The 21,222-nt window shown below is 36.1% G+C and overlaps 2 protein-coding genes across 2 annotated transcripts; both read right to left on the bottom strand.

Annotated features, from left to right (window-relative positions):
* Nucleotides 1-16,952: 16,952 nt before the first annotated feature.
* Nucleotides 16,953-19,019, bottom strand: LOC130471700 (uncharacterized). The gene has a single exon (XM_056841966.1). It carries the CDS (start codon nucleotides 19,017-19,019, stop codon nucleotides 16,953-16,955), a length of 2,067 nt encoding a protein of 688 aa, XP_056697944.1.
* A 59-nt stretch (nucleotides 19,020-19,078) lies between these two features.
* Nucleotides 19,079-20,970, bottom strand: LOC130471699 (uncharacterized). The gene is made up of 3 exons (XM_056841965.1): nucleotides 20,380-20,970; nucleotides 20,106-20,289; nucleotides 19,079-20,013 (listed from the first exon to the last, which is right to left on the bottom strand). Exons 1-3 carry the CDS (start codon nucleotides 20,968-20,970, stop codon nucleotides 19,079-19,081), a joined length of 1,710 nt encoding a protein of 569 aa, XP_056697943.1.
* Between the last annotated feature and the right edge of the window lie 252 nt (nucleotides 20,971-21,222).

The following is a 21,222-nucleotide window of genomic DNA, read 5'->3' as shown; positions in this document are numbered from 1 at the left end:
AACTAATTGATTTTATTACTTAACTAATTAGTCCTATTACTTAACTAATTAAATTTCATGTTTAACTAATTGATTTCAGTGTTTAACTAATTGATTTTATTACTTAACTAATTAGTCTCATTACTTAACTAATTGAATTTCATGTTTAACTAATTGAAATAATTGGTTCAATTGCTTAACTAATTGATTCTATTACTTAACTAATTAGTCCAATTACTTAACTAATTGAATTTCATGTTTAACTAATTGAAATAATTGGTTCAATTGCTTAACTAATTGATTCTATTATTTAACTAATTAGTCCCATTACTTAACTAATTGAATTTCATGTTTAACTAATTGAAATAATTGGTTCAATTGCTTAACTAATTGATTCTATTACTTAACTAATTAGTCCCAATACTTAACTAATTGAATTTCATGTTTAACTAATTGAATTAATTGGTTCAATTGCTTAACTAATTGATTCTATTACTTAACTAATTGGTTTCATTACTTAACTAATTGAACTAATTGGTTTAATTGTTTAACTAATTGTTTCAATTGTTTTCACTAATTCGTTACATTGTTTAACTAATTGATTTCATTGCTTAACTAATTAAATATAAGTCTTAACTAATTAAATTTCAGGCTTAACAAATATTTTCTTTATACTTGTAAACTTATTAGTTTCATTGTTTAACTAATTGGTTCAATCGTTTAACTAATTGAATTTCATGCTTAACTAATTGAATTCAGGATTAACAAATTCTTTTTATATATGTAAATTTATTGGTTCTATTACTTGACTAATTAGTTCAAGTGCTTAACTAATTAGTTACAGAGCTTAACTAACGGGTTCTATTGTTTAACTAATTAGTTACAGAACTTAACTAATTGGTCCTATTGTTTAACTAATTAGTTACATAGCTTAACAAATTGGTTCTATTGTTTAACTAATTAGTTACAGTGCTCAACTAATTGATTTCGTTGCTTAACTAATTTATTTCAGTACTTAACTAATTGGTTCCTCGTTTAACTAATTGGTTCCATTGCTTAAGCAATTAAATTTCGGGCTTAACTAATTGAATTTCATGTTTAACAAATACCCCTTTTTTTTTACATTTGCAAACTTATTAGTTTCATTGCTCAACTAATTGGTCTTGGTGCTTAAATAATTGGTTTCATCGCTAACTAATTGGTTGCATTTCTTAACTAATTGAACTTTAGGTTTAACAAATTCTTTATATCCGTAAACTTATTAATTTAAAATGCTTAACTAATTAATTATATTGATTAACTAAATGATTTCATTACTTAACTATTTGAATCGAGGTTAACAAATATACGTATTGGTTCCATTGCTTAACTTAATGGTTCCATTGCTTAACTAATGAGTTCTATTGCTTAACTAATTGATTTTTTTGCGTAACTAATCAGTTCTACTACTTAATTGGTTTGCTTAACTAATTGATTTCATTGCATAATTAATCAGTTACATTGCTTAACTAATTGTCTTAATTGATTAACTAATTGGTCTCATTGATTAAATAATTAGATGCATTGATTTACTAATTGATTTTATTGTTTAACTAATTAGTTCCAATAGGGTTCTTTTCACCTTTCCCTCATGGTACTTGTACGCTATCGGTCATTTTTAACTAATTCAATTTCGATTTTCTATTACTTAACTAATTGGTTATATTGCTTAAATAATAAATTCAATTATTTAACTAATTTCATTGCATTTTGTAACTTAAATAAAGCCCTAAAATTAATCGTCTGAACCTCAAAGATGAAAAATCATAACTAAAACAAAAAAAAGCATGACTAAAGTACAAAATTCTTAATAGAAACTCAAAAAACCTACAAAATAATTATTAACTAAAACAAAATAATTCTCAACTAAAACAATTTTAACTTTAACTAAAAGGAAATACAAGATAACTAAAACAAAATTATCTAAAACAATAAATAACTAAAACGATTTATTCCTTAACTAAATACAACAAAAATAATAATCGATAAAAACCATAACTAAACCATTTCATTAACTAAATATAACTAAAAAATAACTAAAACAATAAAATTCTTGACTAAAACGAAAATAAAATCGACCAACCAAACAAAACTAAAACCTAGATCGCCGCCTCGATTAGCAGATCTGCAACCGGAGATGCGAGAAGCGACATTTTCGAAGTTGGCGCTGCCAGAGAGAATGTCATCGCACAAACATTTGAGCTGAGAAATAGCAGATTCTAGGATTCAGGAAGCCTTTCTGCAAGAACCTTATTTATCAGGATGTGAGATGCCCTAACTTGCTGATTTGTGGACATTTTCTAAGATTTCTTGTGCTCCTGTTGGCGATGATGATGGCGCTTCTCTTTCTATCTGTTTCTATCTCTTCCTCCGCTCTGATCGTTGTCGTTCGAACCAATTTGAGCAACATCAATCTAAGAAAACGACCAATTTCAACAACATCAATCAATTTCAATTTCTAAGTAATTAACATTTCATTGGATAAAATGAGCAAGGAAAATCAAGATAAGAGAGAATCTTTGAGAGAACAACAAACCTCCGGTCCTTGCTTTCACATCCCGTCGGCCACCGTCGCTTTCGAACACCTACGGCAGGAGCACCACCACAATTAGCCGCTGCTCAAATGAATTTGGCAACAACGCCGCTTGCCTAGCCGATTCGCCGACCTGGCTCTGGTCCGCGTCCGCGTCCGCTTCCGCGTCCACCACAACGACGAAAAACATGCCACCACCACAAGCCACCGCCAATTCTTCAGCGCTGCCATACCAGGCGGCGGAGGCTTCGCAGAGATCGGCGTAGCAATCGTGACGTACCTCTCCGTGGTTTTGCCTCCCAGCCGGGAAATTAGGGTTTGAGGAGAGAGAAAGAAGCAGGGTCTTTAGGAGAGAGAGAGGGAGGCAGACAGTCGTTGGGGAGAGAGACAAATGAATGGGTTTTGAAATGTGGTGAAAACAGTTTTTTTATAAGATCCGAAAATTAAAACCCATAACCCGTATCCGCGTGTATTAACCCGCGAAATATTTGAACCCAATTCGATTATAAGGTGGTCTTTCCGGTAAGACCGTCTTTTACAAAAGTTTGTATTCCAAGATAGATTCACTTCTTATAAGGGAGAAATTTCGAGTTAATCTCAGTGAATGGAAAAAATATCCAATTAATTGACATTTTAGTAAATATTTTGCTTGAAAACTGTAGGTGGTATATTATTAGGCGTTGACTTTATATTTATAGTTATTAACTGCATATTATTCGGTGTTGATTGTATACCACTTATCGTTGACTGTATATTTTATAATTGCTAATGAATTACTAAAATGCAATATTGTTTATTGGTAAGTGATTGTCTATATATTTATATTTGTAGATTGTTTATTAGTAGAAGCTTATTGTATATTGTGAGCGGTTGACTGTATATTATATCGATGTTGATGTATTATGAAAATACAATAATGACCGTAAATGTGGCCCATATTTGATGACTTGTCATTGTACTTTAATTCACATTTAGTGGCATTTTCGTAATAAAATCATCAATTATTTACGAAAATACCATTTGATTGGAAAAATTTCCCAATCACTGAAATTAACTCGGAACGGCTACTTCTAAGGAAATGACTTCTGGAGAAATTATGATTTTTTGGAAGAAGTGAAATAATTCCTTGAAAGAATCACTTCTCAATCAACCCATATCGTCACCTACTGTAGAAAGCATTTGACTCGGTTGGTTACGTAGACCTGCTAAGATAGCCCTGACGACTTTTTCAGACGACTTTTTCAACATATATAATACTCCTTTCGGTTTTTTAAGTGCATCACTTGTCTTTTGTGCGTGCTTCTTTTTAAATGCATCACTTCTACGCTTTGTAAATTTCTACCATATTTATTATTTTTCTCTTTCATTAAATGCTCATTCAAAATATTTTATTGTTTCTCTCCCTTGTTATCCCCACTTCGATAATTAAAAAAATCACAATAGCTTACATTTTATCACTATCATGGTCTTCATTGTTGTTCTTAAATAATACTCTCTCTGTTCCTAAATAAGTGTCACTTTTTCATTTTTGGCGTTCCCTTATAAGTGTCACATTTCTATTTTTGAACATGTACTTTTTTCACTTTTCCCACTTTTCTATAAATCATAATTACTTTTACTTACAAATTCTACACTTCCACTTTTCAATTCCCACATACACTTTTATTTGTACTTTATTCAATTAAATAATTATCTACTTTATCCTTTCCCAAAAAAAAACATTCTCAATCATTAACTCTTACACACTTTACAATTTTCTTAAGCACCGTGCCGAGGCCCAAAAGTGACACTTATTTAGGAACAGAGGGAGTAATTATCTACTTACCCACTTGTACTATTTAATAACTAGTATTCTATGCACGCAATGCATGCAAAACGCAAATATGTTCTAACGTTTTATAACTTTATTAACAATTTTTATAAGTGCATTATCGATATCTTATGTAGATACCTAAGTGCTAAGTTATTAAACTAAAGTTTGATCATAATGAACTAAAATAATACTTCAACGACTTTCTTCTCTAATTTGTAATTAAAACATAGTCCTATATACACGCTACATATTCTTAAATGTATATACATTTTCTAAAACATGTAAGAAAATTTATTTAAAACTAAAGAAAACAAATACGGAGTATACATGTTTATATGAAATAAAATCTATTTAGGAATTAATGTAATAACAAATTAACTAAAATAAACGTAAAAGATTGTATTTTTACTTGTTCATTTTTTTGCGTTTTTTGCCGCAAAGTGCTTGTATAACCATATAAAATTAGGGAATGATTAAGAGTAAGACTAAGTTTAATTTTGTAAAAAAAAAAAAAATGTAAGATTAAAGGGATGAATTATTCCAATTTTTTTAACTGCCTAAATACCTGCTTTCATGTTTTCTATAGGAATTAAATTAAATTGTTGTTGACTTTTGGTTGTCACGTGCATTGAAATTTCATTTTTTACAATATGACATTAATTATCAGTTTTTAGAATTATTATAATTAAATTAAGTTAAAACTTATTAAGGGTATTATAGTCTATTTCATAGGGGGACACCAAAATGCCATTTACCAAAATTACCTCATGAATTCCATTATAAAATAGAGATATATATCTTATATGCACGCGATGCAAGCGAAATTAACTTAAAATTGTATTTTTACTTAATATTGTATGTATGGGCATAAGCAAAGATCTTGTACATACTACGTGCAACTATACTCTTATAGTCTTTTCTACATAATCATATCTTACCATTCTTATAGAAAATAAATGCCATAATATTTTCCAGATTTTGTAGAAAATCAAAGATCTCCAAATATTAGACCATTAAATTTTACACGAATGGGGATTAACCCATAATGCTGGCACCAAATTTTTTTCCTGATTTTTTTTTATTGATTTCCAGTTTTTAAAATCAATAAATAATCAGATTTTTAAATCAATAAATAATTAGCTTTTTAATTGAATTTAATTTTGTTTAGAGAGTAATGTAGCCTTATCCTAAGAGGAAACTAAAAATGGTGTTACCGAAATACCCCTCCCCTCTTCACTTATATAATAGAGATATTATTGCATGAGACTCTAAAATTATATGCCTATACAAGTGTTTTTTTTTTTTTTTTGACAACAAGTCCATACATTCAAATAACAAAGTCGACCATCCCATGTTTTCTTGCTTGAGAAGCAAGGTCATGAGCAGGAGTTACAACATTTCTACTAACATTCACAATAGAACAAAACTCAAACTTAAGTGCATACTTCCTAATTTCATCCATTATGCTTGCTACTTCTATTGTTCCTATTTTATTATCCTTCAGTAGTTTGCATAACGTTCGACTGTCAGACAGTGTAGATATTTTCTTGATGTTGCGTCTTTCTGCTTCAATTAGGCCTCTCAGAATGGCATACCCTTCAGCTTGTAGAGCTGAAGAAGCTCTGATTCTGCCTCCTCCTTTAGCTAAGGTGATCTGGTCGTGTTTGATTATCCAGCCGACTGCTGCTACCGAGCTTCCATTTTTCCTTTGCTTCCAAGACCCATCCACCAGCAGTTTGATCCCCGTGTCGTTGAAATCTCCTACGAGAATTGCCACTGGGTTGGCTTGGTCGTCCTTCTTCAACTTGTTTCCCTTTGATAATTTTTTCCTTAGGACTGAGGCTTCCTCATTTGCTTTATACATTTCTTTGATAATTTCCATGATGCTCTCTGGGTTGGGTTTACTTCTTTTGAACACCACGCTATTACGATGAATCCAAATGCTCCATATTGTGGCTACAAAGCTATTCGCTCGCGGGCTAGCAGGCCCGTCTTCTTTCCAGATATAGGTTAAAAAATTAATAATCCAATTGTTGATGCTGATATTCCTGGCGTCCTCTGCAGAAATGCCTAGGTCCGATGATCTCCAAATATGTTTTGTGATTACGCAATCCCTAAATAAATGTCTCTCATCTTCTTCCTCTTTTCCACACAGGTGGCAGTTTTTATGTACCAAGATTCCACGTTTACAGAGATTCACATTCAGTGCTAAGGCTCTATTTATCAGTCTCCATAAAAACACTTTCCATTTCGGTAGGATTTCCATGCTCCACAATCCTTTCCAAAAGTTTGCATTGTGCACCATCCCCTGAGTCTCCTGTTGTTGCGCCCCCAGAAGTTTGTAGACCGACTTCACTGTCGCCTCCCCGTCTTCAGCTTTGGTCCATACTAATTTGTCCTCTCCCCCCGTACTAGGGATATGGGTACTCAAGATCGACTCTGCTGAACTTTTGGTGAAAGAGTTCCATATAAGATGGGAGTTCCAGACTTTTGAACCCGGCACCATTAAATCCTGGACATTCTTTGCTGCAAAGCTTGTTGCTAATTCTGGCGATTTGAAAAGAGGTTTCCCTTCTTTCAACTAGTTGTCCTTGCTGACATTTATCGTGCACCCATTCCCTAGAACTTTCCCGAATCCCTCTTTACATTCAGAAACACATTTTGTTAGGCCTTTAAAGCCCCATGACGTTGACGCACTTATCCTTCCTGCCATTCCATACTCGATCGGTGATCCTTTGTATTTTGCTTTATAGATTTTTGAGATTACAGTTGATTGTTGTTGTGGATCCTGTGGGCGTGTTTCACTAGTAGCGCTTTGTTGAACAGCTCGACACTTCGTAATCCCACCCCTCCTATTTCTTTTGGTTTTCCAAGTAGTGTCCTTTTTCTCCAACAAATCCCTTTCGTGTCCGAGCTCCCTTTCCACCAGAATCTACATAGCATGGAGTCAATCCGCTTCTTGATGATCTTTGGGGCTAAGAAGACAGACAGAATGTTAGAACACAACGCAGCCAAAATACCATTGATGAGGAGGAGCCTTCCAGCCTGCGATAATGCTAAATTCTTCCAGGAATTAATCTTTTTCTGTACTTTATCTATAAGAGGTTGGAACAGATGCGAGCTTCTCCCATCTACCTTCACATTGCATCCCAAGTAAGTACCTAGTTTGTTCGTGCTCGGTGTTCCAAGAATCTTCCTCATCATGTGTTTGAACTTAGTAGGAGTGTTGGGGCTAAACATAACTGATGATTTTTCGTAGTTGATCATTTCCCTTGATATATCGAAGAATAGTCTGATTGTGTTTCTGATTGTCGTGCAGGCCTCAGGCGTTGCTTTAAAGCAGAAAAGTGCATCATCCGCAAAGAAGAGATGGGATATGGAAGGGGCTCCCCTCGCAACCCTAATCCCTGTAATTTCCCCCTTGCTTTGTAGTTTCAGCATCATGTTCGAGAGCACCTCCATAACCAAAATGAAAATGTATGGTGACATCGGATCTCCTTGCCTCAAGCCGCAACAAGGTTGAAAACTTGGAGAAGGTTCGCCATTGATAAGGATTGAATATGAAACTGTGGAGATGCATTGCTTGATCCAGTGTACCCATATATGCGGGAACCCCATGTGCTCAAGGAGCCAACTTATGAAATCCCAATTGACTCTATCATATGCTTTGTTCATGTCGATCTTCAAAACTGCATAAAAATCCCTGCCTTTCTTTCTTTTCTTTGTGAAATTGAGGACCTCATGAGATAGTAGGCAGTTGTCCCCCATTAGTCTTCCTGAAACAAATGCATTTTGATAAGGCCCTACAATTTCTGGCATAATTACCTTCATTCTATTTGTGAGACATTTGGAAATGATTTTGTAGATGACATTGCACAGGCTTATTGGTCGTAGTTGTCCCGGGTTTTCTGGCCGTTCCACTTTTGGGATTAGGGCGATGAAAGTTTGGTTCCACTGTTTGAGCATATACCCATTTGAGAAGAAATGTTGTACTGCTTTAGTGACATCTTCACCCACTATCTCCCATGCTTTCTGGTAGAAACAAGCTGGTATGCCGTCAGGCCCTGGGGCTTTAAGTGGGCCAAGCTGAAATATAGCTTTCTTGATTTCTCCCATATTAACCGCTGCAGCAAGTATGTTTTTATGATTATCGTTGATTTTCGGGATGATGTCCACTATGCTCTCCAACTCTGCATTAAGCCCCTCCCTACTCGTGCCTCCATCACCTTTCCTCATCAAAATCTCTTTAAAGTGGTTTAGGATCACCTCTTGAATTTTCCCTGGTGTAGTTTCCCACTTTCCGTCTGGTCCTTTGAGTAGGAGGATTTCATTCTTTTTTTTCCTTGCTTTGGCACTCCTGAAAAAATACTTTGTGTTTGAATCTCCTAGAGCATTCCATTTTCCTTTTGCTCTTTGTTTCCAGAAAGCTAGCTTAAGAATTGCATGTTGAAGGCATTCTTCCCTAACATTTCCTTCTCTTGCTGCGTTACCCCCTTCCCCTAGCTTGGCTTGGGCCATATCACAATCCTCCATTACCTTTTCCCAAATCAAGTTGTTGGCCATCTTGAAGTCCCTGCTCCATTTGAAAAGCTCATACCTGGTGTTTTTGAGTTTTTTAGAGCACCCAAACATCGGTGATCCACCATCATTTTTTTGCCATGCCTCTTTTATGATTTTTTTCGGCTCCTCCATATCTAAACACCAGGCTTCCATTCTGATCGGGCCCTTTTTTCTCTTGTTATCTGGCTTTGTGTGTAGAATAATGGGCCCATGATCGGAGACTACAATCGGGAAATTTAGAATGGTTGCTTCCGGGAATGCTTCTAGCCATGAATCTGAAGCATAACCCCTATCTAGTTGCTCATAGATTCTCTCATTCCCAACCCTGTTGTTGCACCATGTAAATTTTGGCCCGTGGAACGGAATGTCCGTAACTTGCCATTCGTTCCTACATTTGATAAAGTCATTTCGCCCTTGTATTAGTTTATGTCCCCCCATTTTCTGGTGTGAGTATTCCACCTGGTTTATGTCACCAAGGATAACAAAGTCATCCCTGGAGTTCGAACAAATTGAGGTTATAGTCTCCCACACCTTTGGTCTATCCCCTAAATAAGGCGAGCCGTACAACAAAATAAGAGTCCATTCATATACTACATTAGTTTCTATTACATCAGTTATCTTACATGAAAAGAAGTTCTTAGACTTAATAGCTACATTAAGCTTGATAGAGCTGGCCCAAAATACTGCTAAACCCCCCGCCATATTCGAGCCCTCTAAACTATCATACAAGTCAAAATTAAGAAGGCTAGCTAGATTAGAAATATTACAATCCGTACTTTTAGTTTCCATTAAGAACAAAATATCAGGACTTAGCTTGCGGACAATCCATTACAGAAACGGAATTGTAGGGTGGTCCGCGCCGGTTATGCCCCTACAATTCCACGCCATGATCTTCATTTATCTGGTGGAGGCTGTGAAGGCCCAGCCGCATTGCCTTTTGGTTTGTTGGGCTGCATGCCAACACAGTGGCCCAACTCACATCTTGGGTGTTTTATCTTGAAATACTCTGCTAGGGGGAAATCCTCTGTATTCCTGCATTGTTCAAAGTGAGAATTAAGAAAGTCACCCATAATTTTCTCATAGTTGAGGTTCCTGTTTCCCACATAGTGATGGAAAGAACACTGCTTCCCCGGAATGCACGGCTCCGACGGAAGACATGGGACATCCTCTCGCTTTCTCTTTACTCCTCCGATCGCCGGCTCCACCGTCACTGGCGGCACGCTGACAGCGGATTGCGACGCCATCCATGACCTTGGGTCAATCCTCTTCCTCTTGTTATACGGTCCCCTTACATACTTTTTCTTCCTTTTAATTCGATTTTTCCCTTTCAGTGGTTCTGTCACAGCTTGCCCTGCCGAACCGTCACCGATCATCGGCCCTGTATCTTCGTCCGCCTCGCCTGAACCTCCACCATCACCCAGACATGAACCTCCACCCATCAACGGCCCTGAGCCGCCCAACGCCAAACCGGAGCCGCCACTTCTTGTCCTTCCACCGCTAGCTACCATATCGTTGCCCAGAAAAGGAGTTTGAATTTGGGCCGTTTTTCGATTTGGGCCGGTTTCCTACTGATATCCTCGAGCCCAGTACAACCTAAGTTGTCTCCCACCTTCAAATTCAGATCCAGTTGTTGTGTTTTGTTTGCCATTCTTTTTCCTTCTTCCACAATTGCAAAGAGATCTCCAGAATTCTTCACGTTAGAGTAAGCTTCAAAGCCCGGGTCTTTCTCCAAGTTTTCGAATAAAGCTTTTAAATTTGCCAATTCTTGATCTGGTAAATTGCCAATTTGAGAATGGTATGAGCTAGAGGACCCCGTTCGCAAGGATGAGTGTGAACCTGGATATAAGAGGGGTGATTTTGGGGATGCAGAATTTCCCCTGTTTTCTCCAATTACATCTGAACCACTGACGTGTCTTCAGATAAGTATCCCTGGCTTTGAATGCTCTCCCATAAATCCGATCCAAAGATGTCAGCCAAATTTGCTGGTTGACCCGATTCGTGGCCCGGTTCATGACCCGGTTCAGCAATATAGTCAAACAAACGGTCTTGATCCGGCCCATCTGCTGGAAGAACAATACCATCTTGTTCACTGCTAACTTGGACCACATTTGTGGGCTCTACCAGTTGTGGAATGTAGGCCTCCACTTCTTCAAAGAATCCCTTACTTTTACAAAAAACGGAGGAAGTAACAGGGGCGGACCTACGTATCTCTAGAGGGGTCCAAAGGGAACCCTCATTATTTTTTAAAAAAAACTGTAAAATTGATAATGGGGTAATTAATTACAGTTGAAATAATTAAGTTATTTATAATTAATTTACATTTATGACAATGAAATGTACTTGAAGCATAGTGGTTGCTTGAATACTATGTTGCCCACGTGACCAGGGTCTGAATCCTTTTAAGTGAAGTTAATTATGATTTTTTTCCACTTATTTTTTTATCTTTTACTTTGTCCCCTTCGTTGATCATCTAAATTCTTTATGTTTATTTTTCTTCTTCATCGCTTTTTTTTTTCTAGAATGGTTCATGATTTTGCTTTTACAAAAACACAAGAAAATAATAATGTTATTTTTTCTTCAAAAATATTTTGTATTTTTCTTAAGATATACTTCTAGTGGTAATTATTGTAATAAAGTAAATCTCATTTTAAGTATGAAAAACTCGTTTTTTTCATTTTAAATTGAAATCGTGCCAAGTTATTGTTTGCAATTTGGACTAGGTGTTGACTTTTATTGCTATGAAAATCCAAAATTAAAGTTCATAAATCCTCCACATATTTTATTATGGCGTTTTTAATATTTCGAGTACTTACCTCTCAACTTTCAACCCTCTATAAAGAGCAAATATGAAAAATTAGAAAGCAAATCATAAATTTTTTTGGACCCCCATTTATAAATTTCTGGGTCCACCCCTGTTGGATACGTTTTAATTTGGAATTCTGGGCATATTTTAAGAATTACATATTTTTTTTCTAAATGGGCTCAATTTGGATGTCTTAATCTAAAGGCAAATTCTCAATTACAACATTTTGTTGACCTTTAAATCCTTTATACTCCTTCCGTTCCATAATGTTCTTCACTTTTACTATTATGCGTGGTCTCCATTGCACTACTTTGACCATTAATAGTTTTATTTGCATTAGTAAAAATTATAAAAATATGATATTTAGAAAATTTATATTGAAACGAATTCAATGATATCCCACAAGTTAGTATTTTTACTTTTAATTATACTATTAATTACGGTCAAGGTTTTACTTTGCATTGTAGGGGAGTAGAATCTTAATAAACAGGTTGGTAGAGATGACTTGCAAGAGAAGTTATTTAGCAAGGGGATTGGTTGAGCGATATTTTTTCTCTTGCATTGTTTCAAACTCTATTTATTTAATTAGTCTAGATTATAACGCTTTCAATTAGTTAATGGTTTTGTTTTAAGTATTTTGGTTTGGGCCGTTATGGTTCCAACTTGTATGGAGGCCATTAACTATTAAATATTGTTTTGAAAGTTAGTTATTCCCACTGCGTAATTCTGATACTAGCATTACCCGTTATCACAGGAACGGTAATACTTTGATAATTCCTTATTTTTAAAGTTGAAAAATGATTTTATAAAAGCAAAGAATTATTAGGGTGTTACAAGCGGAGCAGGTGAAATTCAACCTTGAGTTGGTTTAAACGAGGGCCCATTGTTTAAAGCCAACTACATCTCCCGAGTAATCTTATGGCCAGCAACACTAGCTAGGTTGTATAGACTCGTCATAGAATTAAACATCCAGGAACATATTGTAGAATTATTCGATTTTCATGCACTAAACTCGGCACTAGTCTCATCAGTAGGTTTCTCAAATTCACCATTAACAAAACCAAATTTATTACAACCTTCCAAAGCATTAATAATAACCTTTTCTCAAATATTAAAGTTCTCATTTTTTAACATATATTTAGTGAGTGAATTACTAGGCCCTTCAGAAGGATGTAGATAATAGATAGAAGATGCATCATGAATAAGTAGCACCTCCTTACCGTTCTTCCCATTACCGTCACCCATAATATTAACGAATCACAAAACATAATACATAAAACACTGACCTCTGTGACCAAGAACAAAACAAACCATCAGTAGTTGCTGCCTTCAAGAATAAACCACCAGAATTAACACCTTGCTGCAGGATTGCCCAGGGCGGCAGAATGGAGAGGCATTATGGGTGTAGGGGAAGGGGATTTTTTTTTTCAACAGGGTGAATTATCATTGGCTCTGATACCATTATAAACTTTAGGAATTATGTCAATTGACTTCATGGAATAGCGGAAACGTTTTACAACTTATATATGTCACAAACTCGTGTTTAAGCAAAGCCTACTTGCCATAGAGTTTGGCTATTCAATACTAGTCTTATATGCACGCGATGCGTGCGAGATTATATAAAAAATTAAAATTGTTTTACTACCACTAAATATACATATTAGATTAAAAAAAATGTTCGCAAAGTTCATATTTAAAAAAATTAAGGTTATAGTATACAATCATACATCTAAATAGTGTAACGGGTAATCATGTGTTTACTTTAATGAACAGCGTGACGACCTTAACAACAATGCAGCTTCAATTCATTGTCATACACACAAAAATAAACCTCACAGCCATGACTCAAGAACGTATCCATAAAATTAACAAAATTTACAAAATGTTCACACTTGAAATCATGTCTATATACAAATAGTTCAGTCACGGTTCGGCAACATCATAAGCACTTACACAATATCAAATTCAATTGTAAATTTGTTGATATACCACGCATTTTCACAAATAGGGTACTTTTAAGCAACTATAGCTCTCCTCTAAAAACTGCACTTGACAAATACTGATTCAAGATCATTTCTTTGCTCAGGATATCATCCCCTCTCCAGAAACAGCCCTTCAAGTGACCGATTTGTGACCATCTCCTTGCTTAGGATCTCGACCTCTCTCGTGGTGGAGGAGATCGACTGCGATAATAGTTAAGATGCAATGGAGTAATTAAGTACACAGGTGAGTTGAAGAGAGAACTGAATGTTCTTTAAGTTCACAACAGATATTCTGTATAAAAGAACAACAGGGGCATGGGGACTCACATCTATACCTAGTACCTCATTAGTCGAAAAAGCTCAAGGGAATTAGGATGGAAATGAACACAAACCTGTGGTATCTTCCTCCATTAGCATGGCCTTCATCTTTAGCATAATTAGAAGTTCCCCGAGTTTCAGGTCTAGAACGACTGCATCAATATTCAACAACATAGAATCTATAAATTAAGTCTTAAATTGAGTCTGAGGAGAAATTAAGGTATTCAGTTTCGAGATTAACTGAACCTGTGACATCTTCCATTAGAAGTTCATCTTTTAGGATAATCAGGCGTTCCTCGACCTCAACTCTAAAGCGACTGCATCGACAATATAGGTTTCAGTCCCAAAATGGTAGAGAGATGAAGATAGCCAGGTTGGATATGAACACAAACCTGTGGTATCTTCCATTAGCAGGGCTTTCATCTTTAACAAATTCAGGACTACTCCGAGCTTCGGGTCTAGAGCGACTGCATAAACAGTAAATGTTCTAAAATTAATAGAGATGCACGCGATGCATGCGAAATTATTAAAAAACTTAAAATTGTATTGTTACAACTAATATATCACAACGAAAAATCAAAACTTCATTACTGAGAATAAAGGATTTGCAGGAGATAACATAATTCCATAATTTCCCTTTCCGTTATAGTCTCTACGGACATATGACAGCTGCTATACTCAAGTAGAGAAATTTAAAAAGTTATTTACCGAATTTCAGGAGAAGACATACAAATGAGAAAATTAAAAGTTGCATACAAAGAGCAGAATCAGGACACCATTTTTACTGAATGCAGTAATCATAAACCAATAGAGAACAGTTAATCAAAGAAAGAAAATAAGAAAAAGAACAGAGACATGTATCTCTATTGATAATAGAATATCAATCTCCTGGTTGGGAGGGAATTCTTTTGACATCAGAAAAGGCAACTCAATAGTAATAACAACACGTACTCTCTTCTTACTTCAACCCAAAGCTGCAAAGAAACCACAAATACTGCAGCGAACTAAAATCATCCACATTTCTTTAAAGAAGAAAGCTCAAATGTAAAACTGCCCAGTAAATAAAAACTCATCAGCAAGACGACTATGTACATACTTTTTTAACTCTATGTACATATTTTTTAAGCTAAATTTACACCTTTCTTTATAAGTGAATACAATTTTTGATTTTCTGAAAAACGTTCAACAAAATACGGACATTATATTTGAGTCAAATAATATGCACATATAGTTCAAAAAATATGTGTATTATGTTAAAAAAAAAAAAAAAAAGCATATTTAGTGCAAAAAATATGCACATAACAAATGTTGAGACTGGTGGGTTTTTTTGCTCATTTGAAATATTCCCAAAACTCCTGTTCTTCTTCTAGCTACTCCATTTTATACTGCTTCGTATTAATCATCATGAACAAAAACAGAATCGTGTTAATTCACCCCAAAGAAGTCCAATTCTATCTCTTTGTACTAATGTAGAAAGAAAAAAAAGGTTTCAGCTTTCCGTTCGAACAAAATCAGGAAATTCATTTAATTGTAGTAGCATTTGGCAGTCTTCAAACTTACAGCCCATTCAAATGTGTAAATCCCTAAATTCAGACACATTTCTAGATATAGAGTATACCTCCATTATTGCAGGGGGATAAAAAAAAGACATTAATCCAAAAATGCAATAGAATTCACTAAACAAAACATCAACACATGTTTAGGTACTATTCGTACTAAGACCCGAATTAAGTCTACATTATTCAATCTATATGGCTCCACTAACAAAACGAAAAAGAAAGATTTAACAGTAAACTCACCACATAAGATAGGAAAAATGGGCAAGGAGATAAGTGCAGCCAAGCTCACCAAAAAGGGAACCCCCTGTCACATTAATCCAAAGTTCTCCAAAATTTGATTAATTTAGAATTCCAGATGCAAAACACCAAACTCAAAAAACAACACCCGGATCAAAATTAATGACATAAAACATACCTAATCATCAAACTGGTTTGCAAGAAATAAATTTGAGGAGAATAATTAAGCAAAGCTGCCACGAAGACAATCAACAACAACCAGAAAAGACCTCTCGATCTTCGATGCAGAAAAACTCTTTATCTGATAAGTCGAATGAAACACCTGAAACATCAAAATTGAGAGAATTTAGTGACCAAAACGTAAAATTAGGGTTTTGAAATCGGGTTTTTGGAGAGAGAAATTACCCTTCACGAATTCTTCGAGGTCAGAGGAGCGAAATTAGTCTCAAATCCGTCTCCAAAAGTGTCACAACGAAATGCTTTCAAAATAATAATCAAAATCAACAAAATACACAATTTCAATCAAAAAAATTAAAGTGTTTCAATCAAAAAAATCAATCAAACAAAATTTAAGGGTTTCAATCAAAAAAATCAATCAAACAAAAATCAATCGAAAATATTGCACTGTATGCCCTCACCCTACAAAAGGAAACACATGCAAAGTTATGATATAGTTCAGATTCAATGAAAATTTAAATGAAGCATAAGGTCATTTACCTCAACATCGACAAAAAGCATTTTCCATGTTTGCTTGGTTTTTCCTTTATGGTTGTAGTTGAAAATATCATAATTGCGAATCAGTCGGGCTCGTACATCATATCGTTATACCCCGCTAGGATATAAATGCTCAAAAGTTGGATAATGGTACTCTGTCATCCTGTAAAGTTAGTTCAGTTCAAAATTAGAATTACATAAACCGAAATTCACAATGTATGAATAGGTATATCACATGAAAAGAAAGCTATGTACATGAATACATTTAATTACTCCGATATATAAAATTCACATCTCTCAATTCGTCTGTAGTTATATCAGAAAGCAATTATTATTATAAAAACTACTCAATGTGAGTACAATAACGTTTATTATAAAACTGGGAAATAAAAAACAATACTTTAATTCCGTATCTCTAATCATAAGACAACAAAACTTCTTTGTACACAATATTTTTAGTGAATATGCCTTCACAACCTTGAACCTTTCCCTTTTCTACCACGATCTTTGTCGTGTTCTCTGAAATTCCTCGTGATAATGCCACATATAGCTGGCCGTGGCTAAATACATGATCGGGGAGGTATATCCCAACATGTGGAATAGTTTGTCCCTGAGACTTGTTGATAGTCAAGGCAAAACTCAACTTCACAGGAAATTGCTTTCTGACCATCTCGAATGGCAATTTAATATCTTCAGCAGTTTTCAAGGGAATTCTTGGCAAAAACACTATGTTCCCCCTAGAATGTCCGGTTAATATCTCAGCATCAATAAAATTGTCCTTTAATGAATGGCAAAGCAACCGTGTTCCATTGCAAAGACCATGTTTAGGATCAATATTTCTCAAAAGCATTAAGGGTACCCCAGGTTTCAGGGTGAGAGCATGGGGAGGCAATCCCGACGCAGAAATCGAATACAAAAACTCTTGTTGGTACAAATTTCTCTTATCTTCAGGAACAGAATCAAACGAATAATACGTTTTTCCTTCTCCGAGAAACTTTTCGACAACCTTATTATTTATTCTATCAGCGTCTTCGTTCAGGGGTGTGATGATCGCCCTTTCAACTATAAAATTTCCATCACCAACATGCTCACTTAAACTTGGAAAGATTTGGTCGATCAAAGCCTCGATCGAACTATCTGCCACTGTTGGTATAATCATGGCAGTTGGTAACCTTATCATCTGATCTGAAACAGTAGGTTCATTACCGTTCCCAACAGAGAGTAAGAAATTAGCAAAGCCGTTATCATCAATTGATCTCATATTTTCTCTCAAACGCAAAATACGAATATGTCTCCACATAGGGGACCTGACAAAAGATGCGTCAATCATTTGAGCTCTAGTTCCGTTTCGAACCACCGGTAAAACCTGTCTGAAATCACCACCGAACACAATAATTTTCCCCCCAAACGGCAAGTCATTCCCCATTAAATCCTTGAGTGATCGATCAACAGCTTCAAATTGATATCTGTGTGTCATTGGGGCCTCATCCCATACGATAATGGCAGAATTTTTTAGGAGAATTGCAGTTTTAGAACGTTTGGTAAATGAGCACGTTGATGAGCTGTCTGGATTAAGTGGAAGCTGAAAAGTCGAATGTGATGTTCTTCCCTGGTGCAACAACGTTGCTGCAATTCCAGATGTTGCAGTGGGGATAGCTATTTCGCCTCTACTCTTTACAGTAGCAAGAAGGGCTCCGTATAAAAATGTTTTTCCGGTTCCCCCAGGACCATCGACGAAGAAAGAACAGCCAGCCTTTGAAATGACAGCATTCATTATTGTGTCGTATGCAACTTGTTGGTCACTATTGAGAGTGCCAACGCATGCCAAATCCTCATCTGGAACCGGAACAGAAAAGTACTCTTCCATGATAGAAGGAAGCTCGTCAATGTCATCAGTACATTCAGGTAAGCTTGGAAACTCCGTGTAGTCAGAAATCCTTTTTCTAAGTGGTCTTAATAACCTATCTATGTCTTGCAAAAGTTTGTTAGTGAGGAAAACAGAATTACTTGTTGTGTTTGAGGCTGGATAATCCTCAACCATGTAAGGGAAAAACTCATCCCAGAGTGCTCGTAATCCAGTTGGTTGACAGTATACCAATATGGTTGCAAATAACCGACGTAATGCAGATGGCATTCGTACTGAACATGCTTCTAAAAGACATTGACGAATGCTTTCGTCATTTTCGATTAGACCGAGGGCTTCAGCTGCAGCCCTGAATGTAGGGTGTGTGACGCCATTGATCGTTCTTAAATGTTCGAACGATGTACGCTCCCTCACATGATTGAGTAACATTCTCAAATAAAATCGTTCTCCTTCCAATGGTGAAGCTACATACAATCGACCCATAACTCGTTGTGTACTTTTTCTCTTCTGCCATTCACGTGAACTCGTTAACCATCTGTAATGCTCAGGAAATTCTCGATAAAGATATTTCCTTGCATTTGGATCGACTGAATTCATCTTGAAAAATTCAGTGAGCATCGTCTTAGAGTTTCTTGGGTTCGCTAACACGCTTGAGATTTGCTGGTTCCCTTCGAACCTCACTTGATGCATGTTTGGCAATGAACCTGCAAACGATCTACGGCAGGACAGATTCTAGTCATGGGGAATTTGTAAAGTTTCCACATAGCTTCGGGTGCACAAATCCACCGTGCATCGACATATTGTGCAATCTCATCTCCGTTATGAACTTCCATTGAAACTCTATCTGAACCCTTATGGATGTACTTATACAGATATTTGACACAATTGATGCTGCTGCATATCTCAATATTGATGTGACAATCGTACTTTAAGAGCAAAAATGGATTATATGGGACTACCCACCGATTATCTACACGAACTCGTGAATTCTCACGCAATGGTACTGCTGGACGATCTTGTGGACGACGGTAAAGAGGATATGAGTCATTGCCTTGCTTTGTATCATTGGAGAATTCCTTAGGGAATCCTTTCTTACAACTTCCTTGTTTCATACACGGGGATTTGTGGTTGAGAACACCACATGGGCCATGAATCATGTGTTTAAGAACTGCCTTATACAATTTTGGTTCTTGTTGTTCATCAGGAATCACTGCTCTCACAATCTTATCAAAGTCATCCGGAGTGGTTAGCTTGTCATTTTGATCAAGAATTAATAACATATGAACATGTGGAAGACCCCTCTTTTGGAATTCAATCACATATACATAAGCAACAACCGTTCCGAGGACGCCCCTTTCTAGAACATCCTTTTTCAACTCTTCAAGTTTAGCATGAAAAACCCGTGTCAGCAGATCTGGACGATCGTTTGGAACTTGTCCGGCCAACAATTCTGATTGTATCTCTGGCCAAGATGGATTGTATGTCATTGTAAGAAATATATCGGGCTTGCCGAACTTATGAACCAATGCCATGGCATCTTGATACCTCTGGTGCATATCTCTTGGACTTCCAACGAATGAAGACGGTAGTATGGTCCGTCGTCCAACATTTTCTGCAAATAGGCATTATATAGACAAACTTTATTGCATGTGAAACAATGTATGAATTATTGAGTATAATCGATTAACTTAAATCAATATGGACCTGTGTTATGCTCTCCAGCATGTAAAGAATCCTCTAAACCCTTGTACAAATCAGCACGTATCTTATCTTGGTTGAGTGCAATCCACCTCAAATTATTGGCTTGCATTTTCACACAGTTATCGACAACAAATTGTTGCAGTAGACGACCGCCTCTTAAGATTAGAGAATCAAGATGTTGCCGCATCTATAACACAAAATACTTGTTTTGGTCATAAAGGTCTAAGTATATGATTTTTAGGATAAGGCTTAAAAAAGAGTTATTAGAAATATGCACCTGAAACATGTATGCATAGAATTCCCGGCACGTCAACTTTTTACCAGTGGAACTTCGACTGTTTAAATCCCAGCCGTAAGAACCATAAGGGAACAGTAGAGGATACTGCAGTGGGTCATAATAACTGGCAGTGTCTTTGATATAACTTAGTTGCCAAGTTACTGACTCTACCATGATGTCCCTATCCTTCAAGTTGGAAATGTCATCACCTCCAACGACAACTGCTGCTACTTGCGAAGCTGTCGGCATCGAGTATTGATGTTTATTTGTAGGTTGCTCTTTGATGACAAATTTGCAATCACTTAAGTCACTACGCTGAGCAAGATGGCGGAGATTGTGGACAAAAGGATTGTGAGCATTCAAAATATTCTTGATTCTGTCGATGACATCGAGGCGTAATGATGAATTCTCTGCTGCACGATTTTCATTTTCATGCTCAGTATCATAAATGTAGAGTTGAAGAAATCCAGGACGATCTCCTTCGTTCAAAGGTAAGAAACCTCCAATACGATGGTAAATTGAACCTTGTGCACGGAATGTGTAAACACCTTGACGTGCATTTGCTAGTTCGTCATCTAAATGAACTCCCATTGAAGTGAATGAAAAGACGTGGTTGTACTTACGGATGTTTTGCCTAAAATGAGCCCCATATTCCGATTGATCAGAATATAAATCAAGCATATCAGAGGATAATGGAAAATCAGGTAAGTTGACCTTCCCACTTAAGCAACATAGTTCAGGAGATTCACAATGGAAAAGTCGTGCTTGGCAATGCGGACATGTTTTCATGGGTGGCAAACTGAATATAGGAACCCCTTGACTCTCTTGGTAATTTCTTGCACA

The sequence above is a fragment of the Spinacia oleracea genome, chromosome 4 (assembly GCF_020520425.1).
Source record: "Spinacia oleracea cultivar Varoflay chromosome 4, BTI_SOV_V1, whole genome shotgun sequence".
Lineage (NCBI taxonomy): Eukaryota > Viridiplantae > Streptophyta > Magnoliopsida > Caryophyllales > Amaranthaceae > Spinacia > Spinacia oleracea.
Note: the sequence above shows the minus strand (reverse complement) of the source record. Positions and strands in the feature narration are given on the sequence as shown.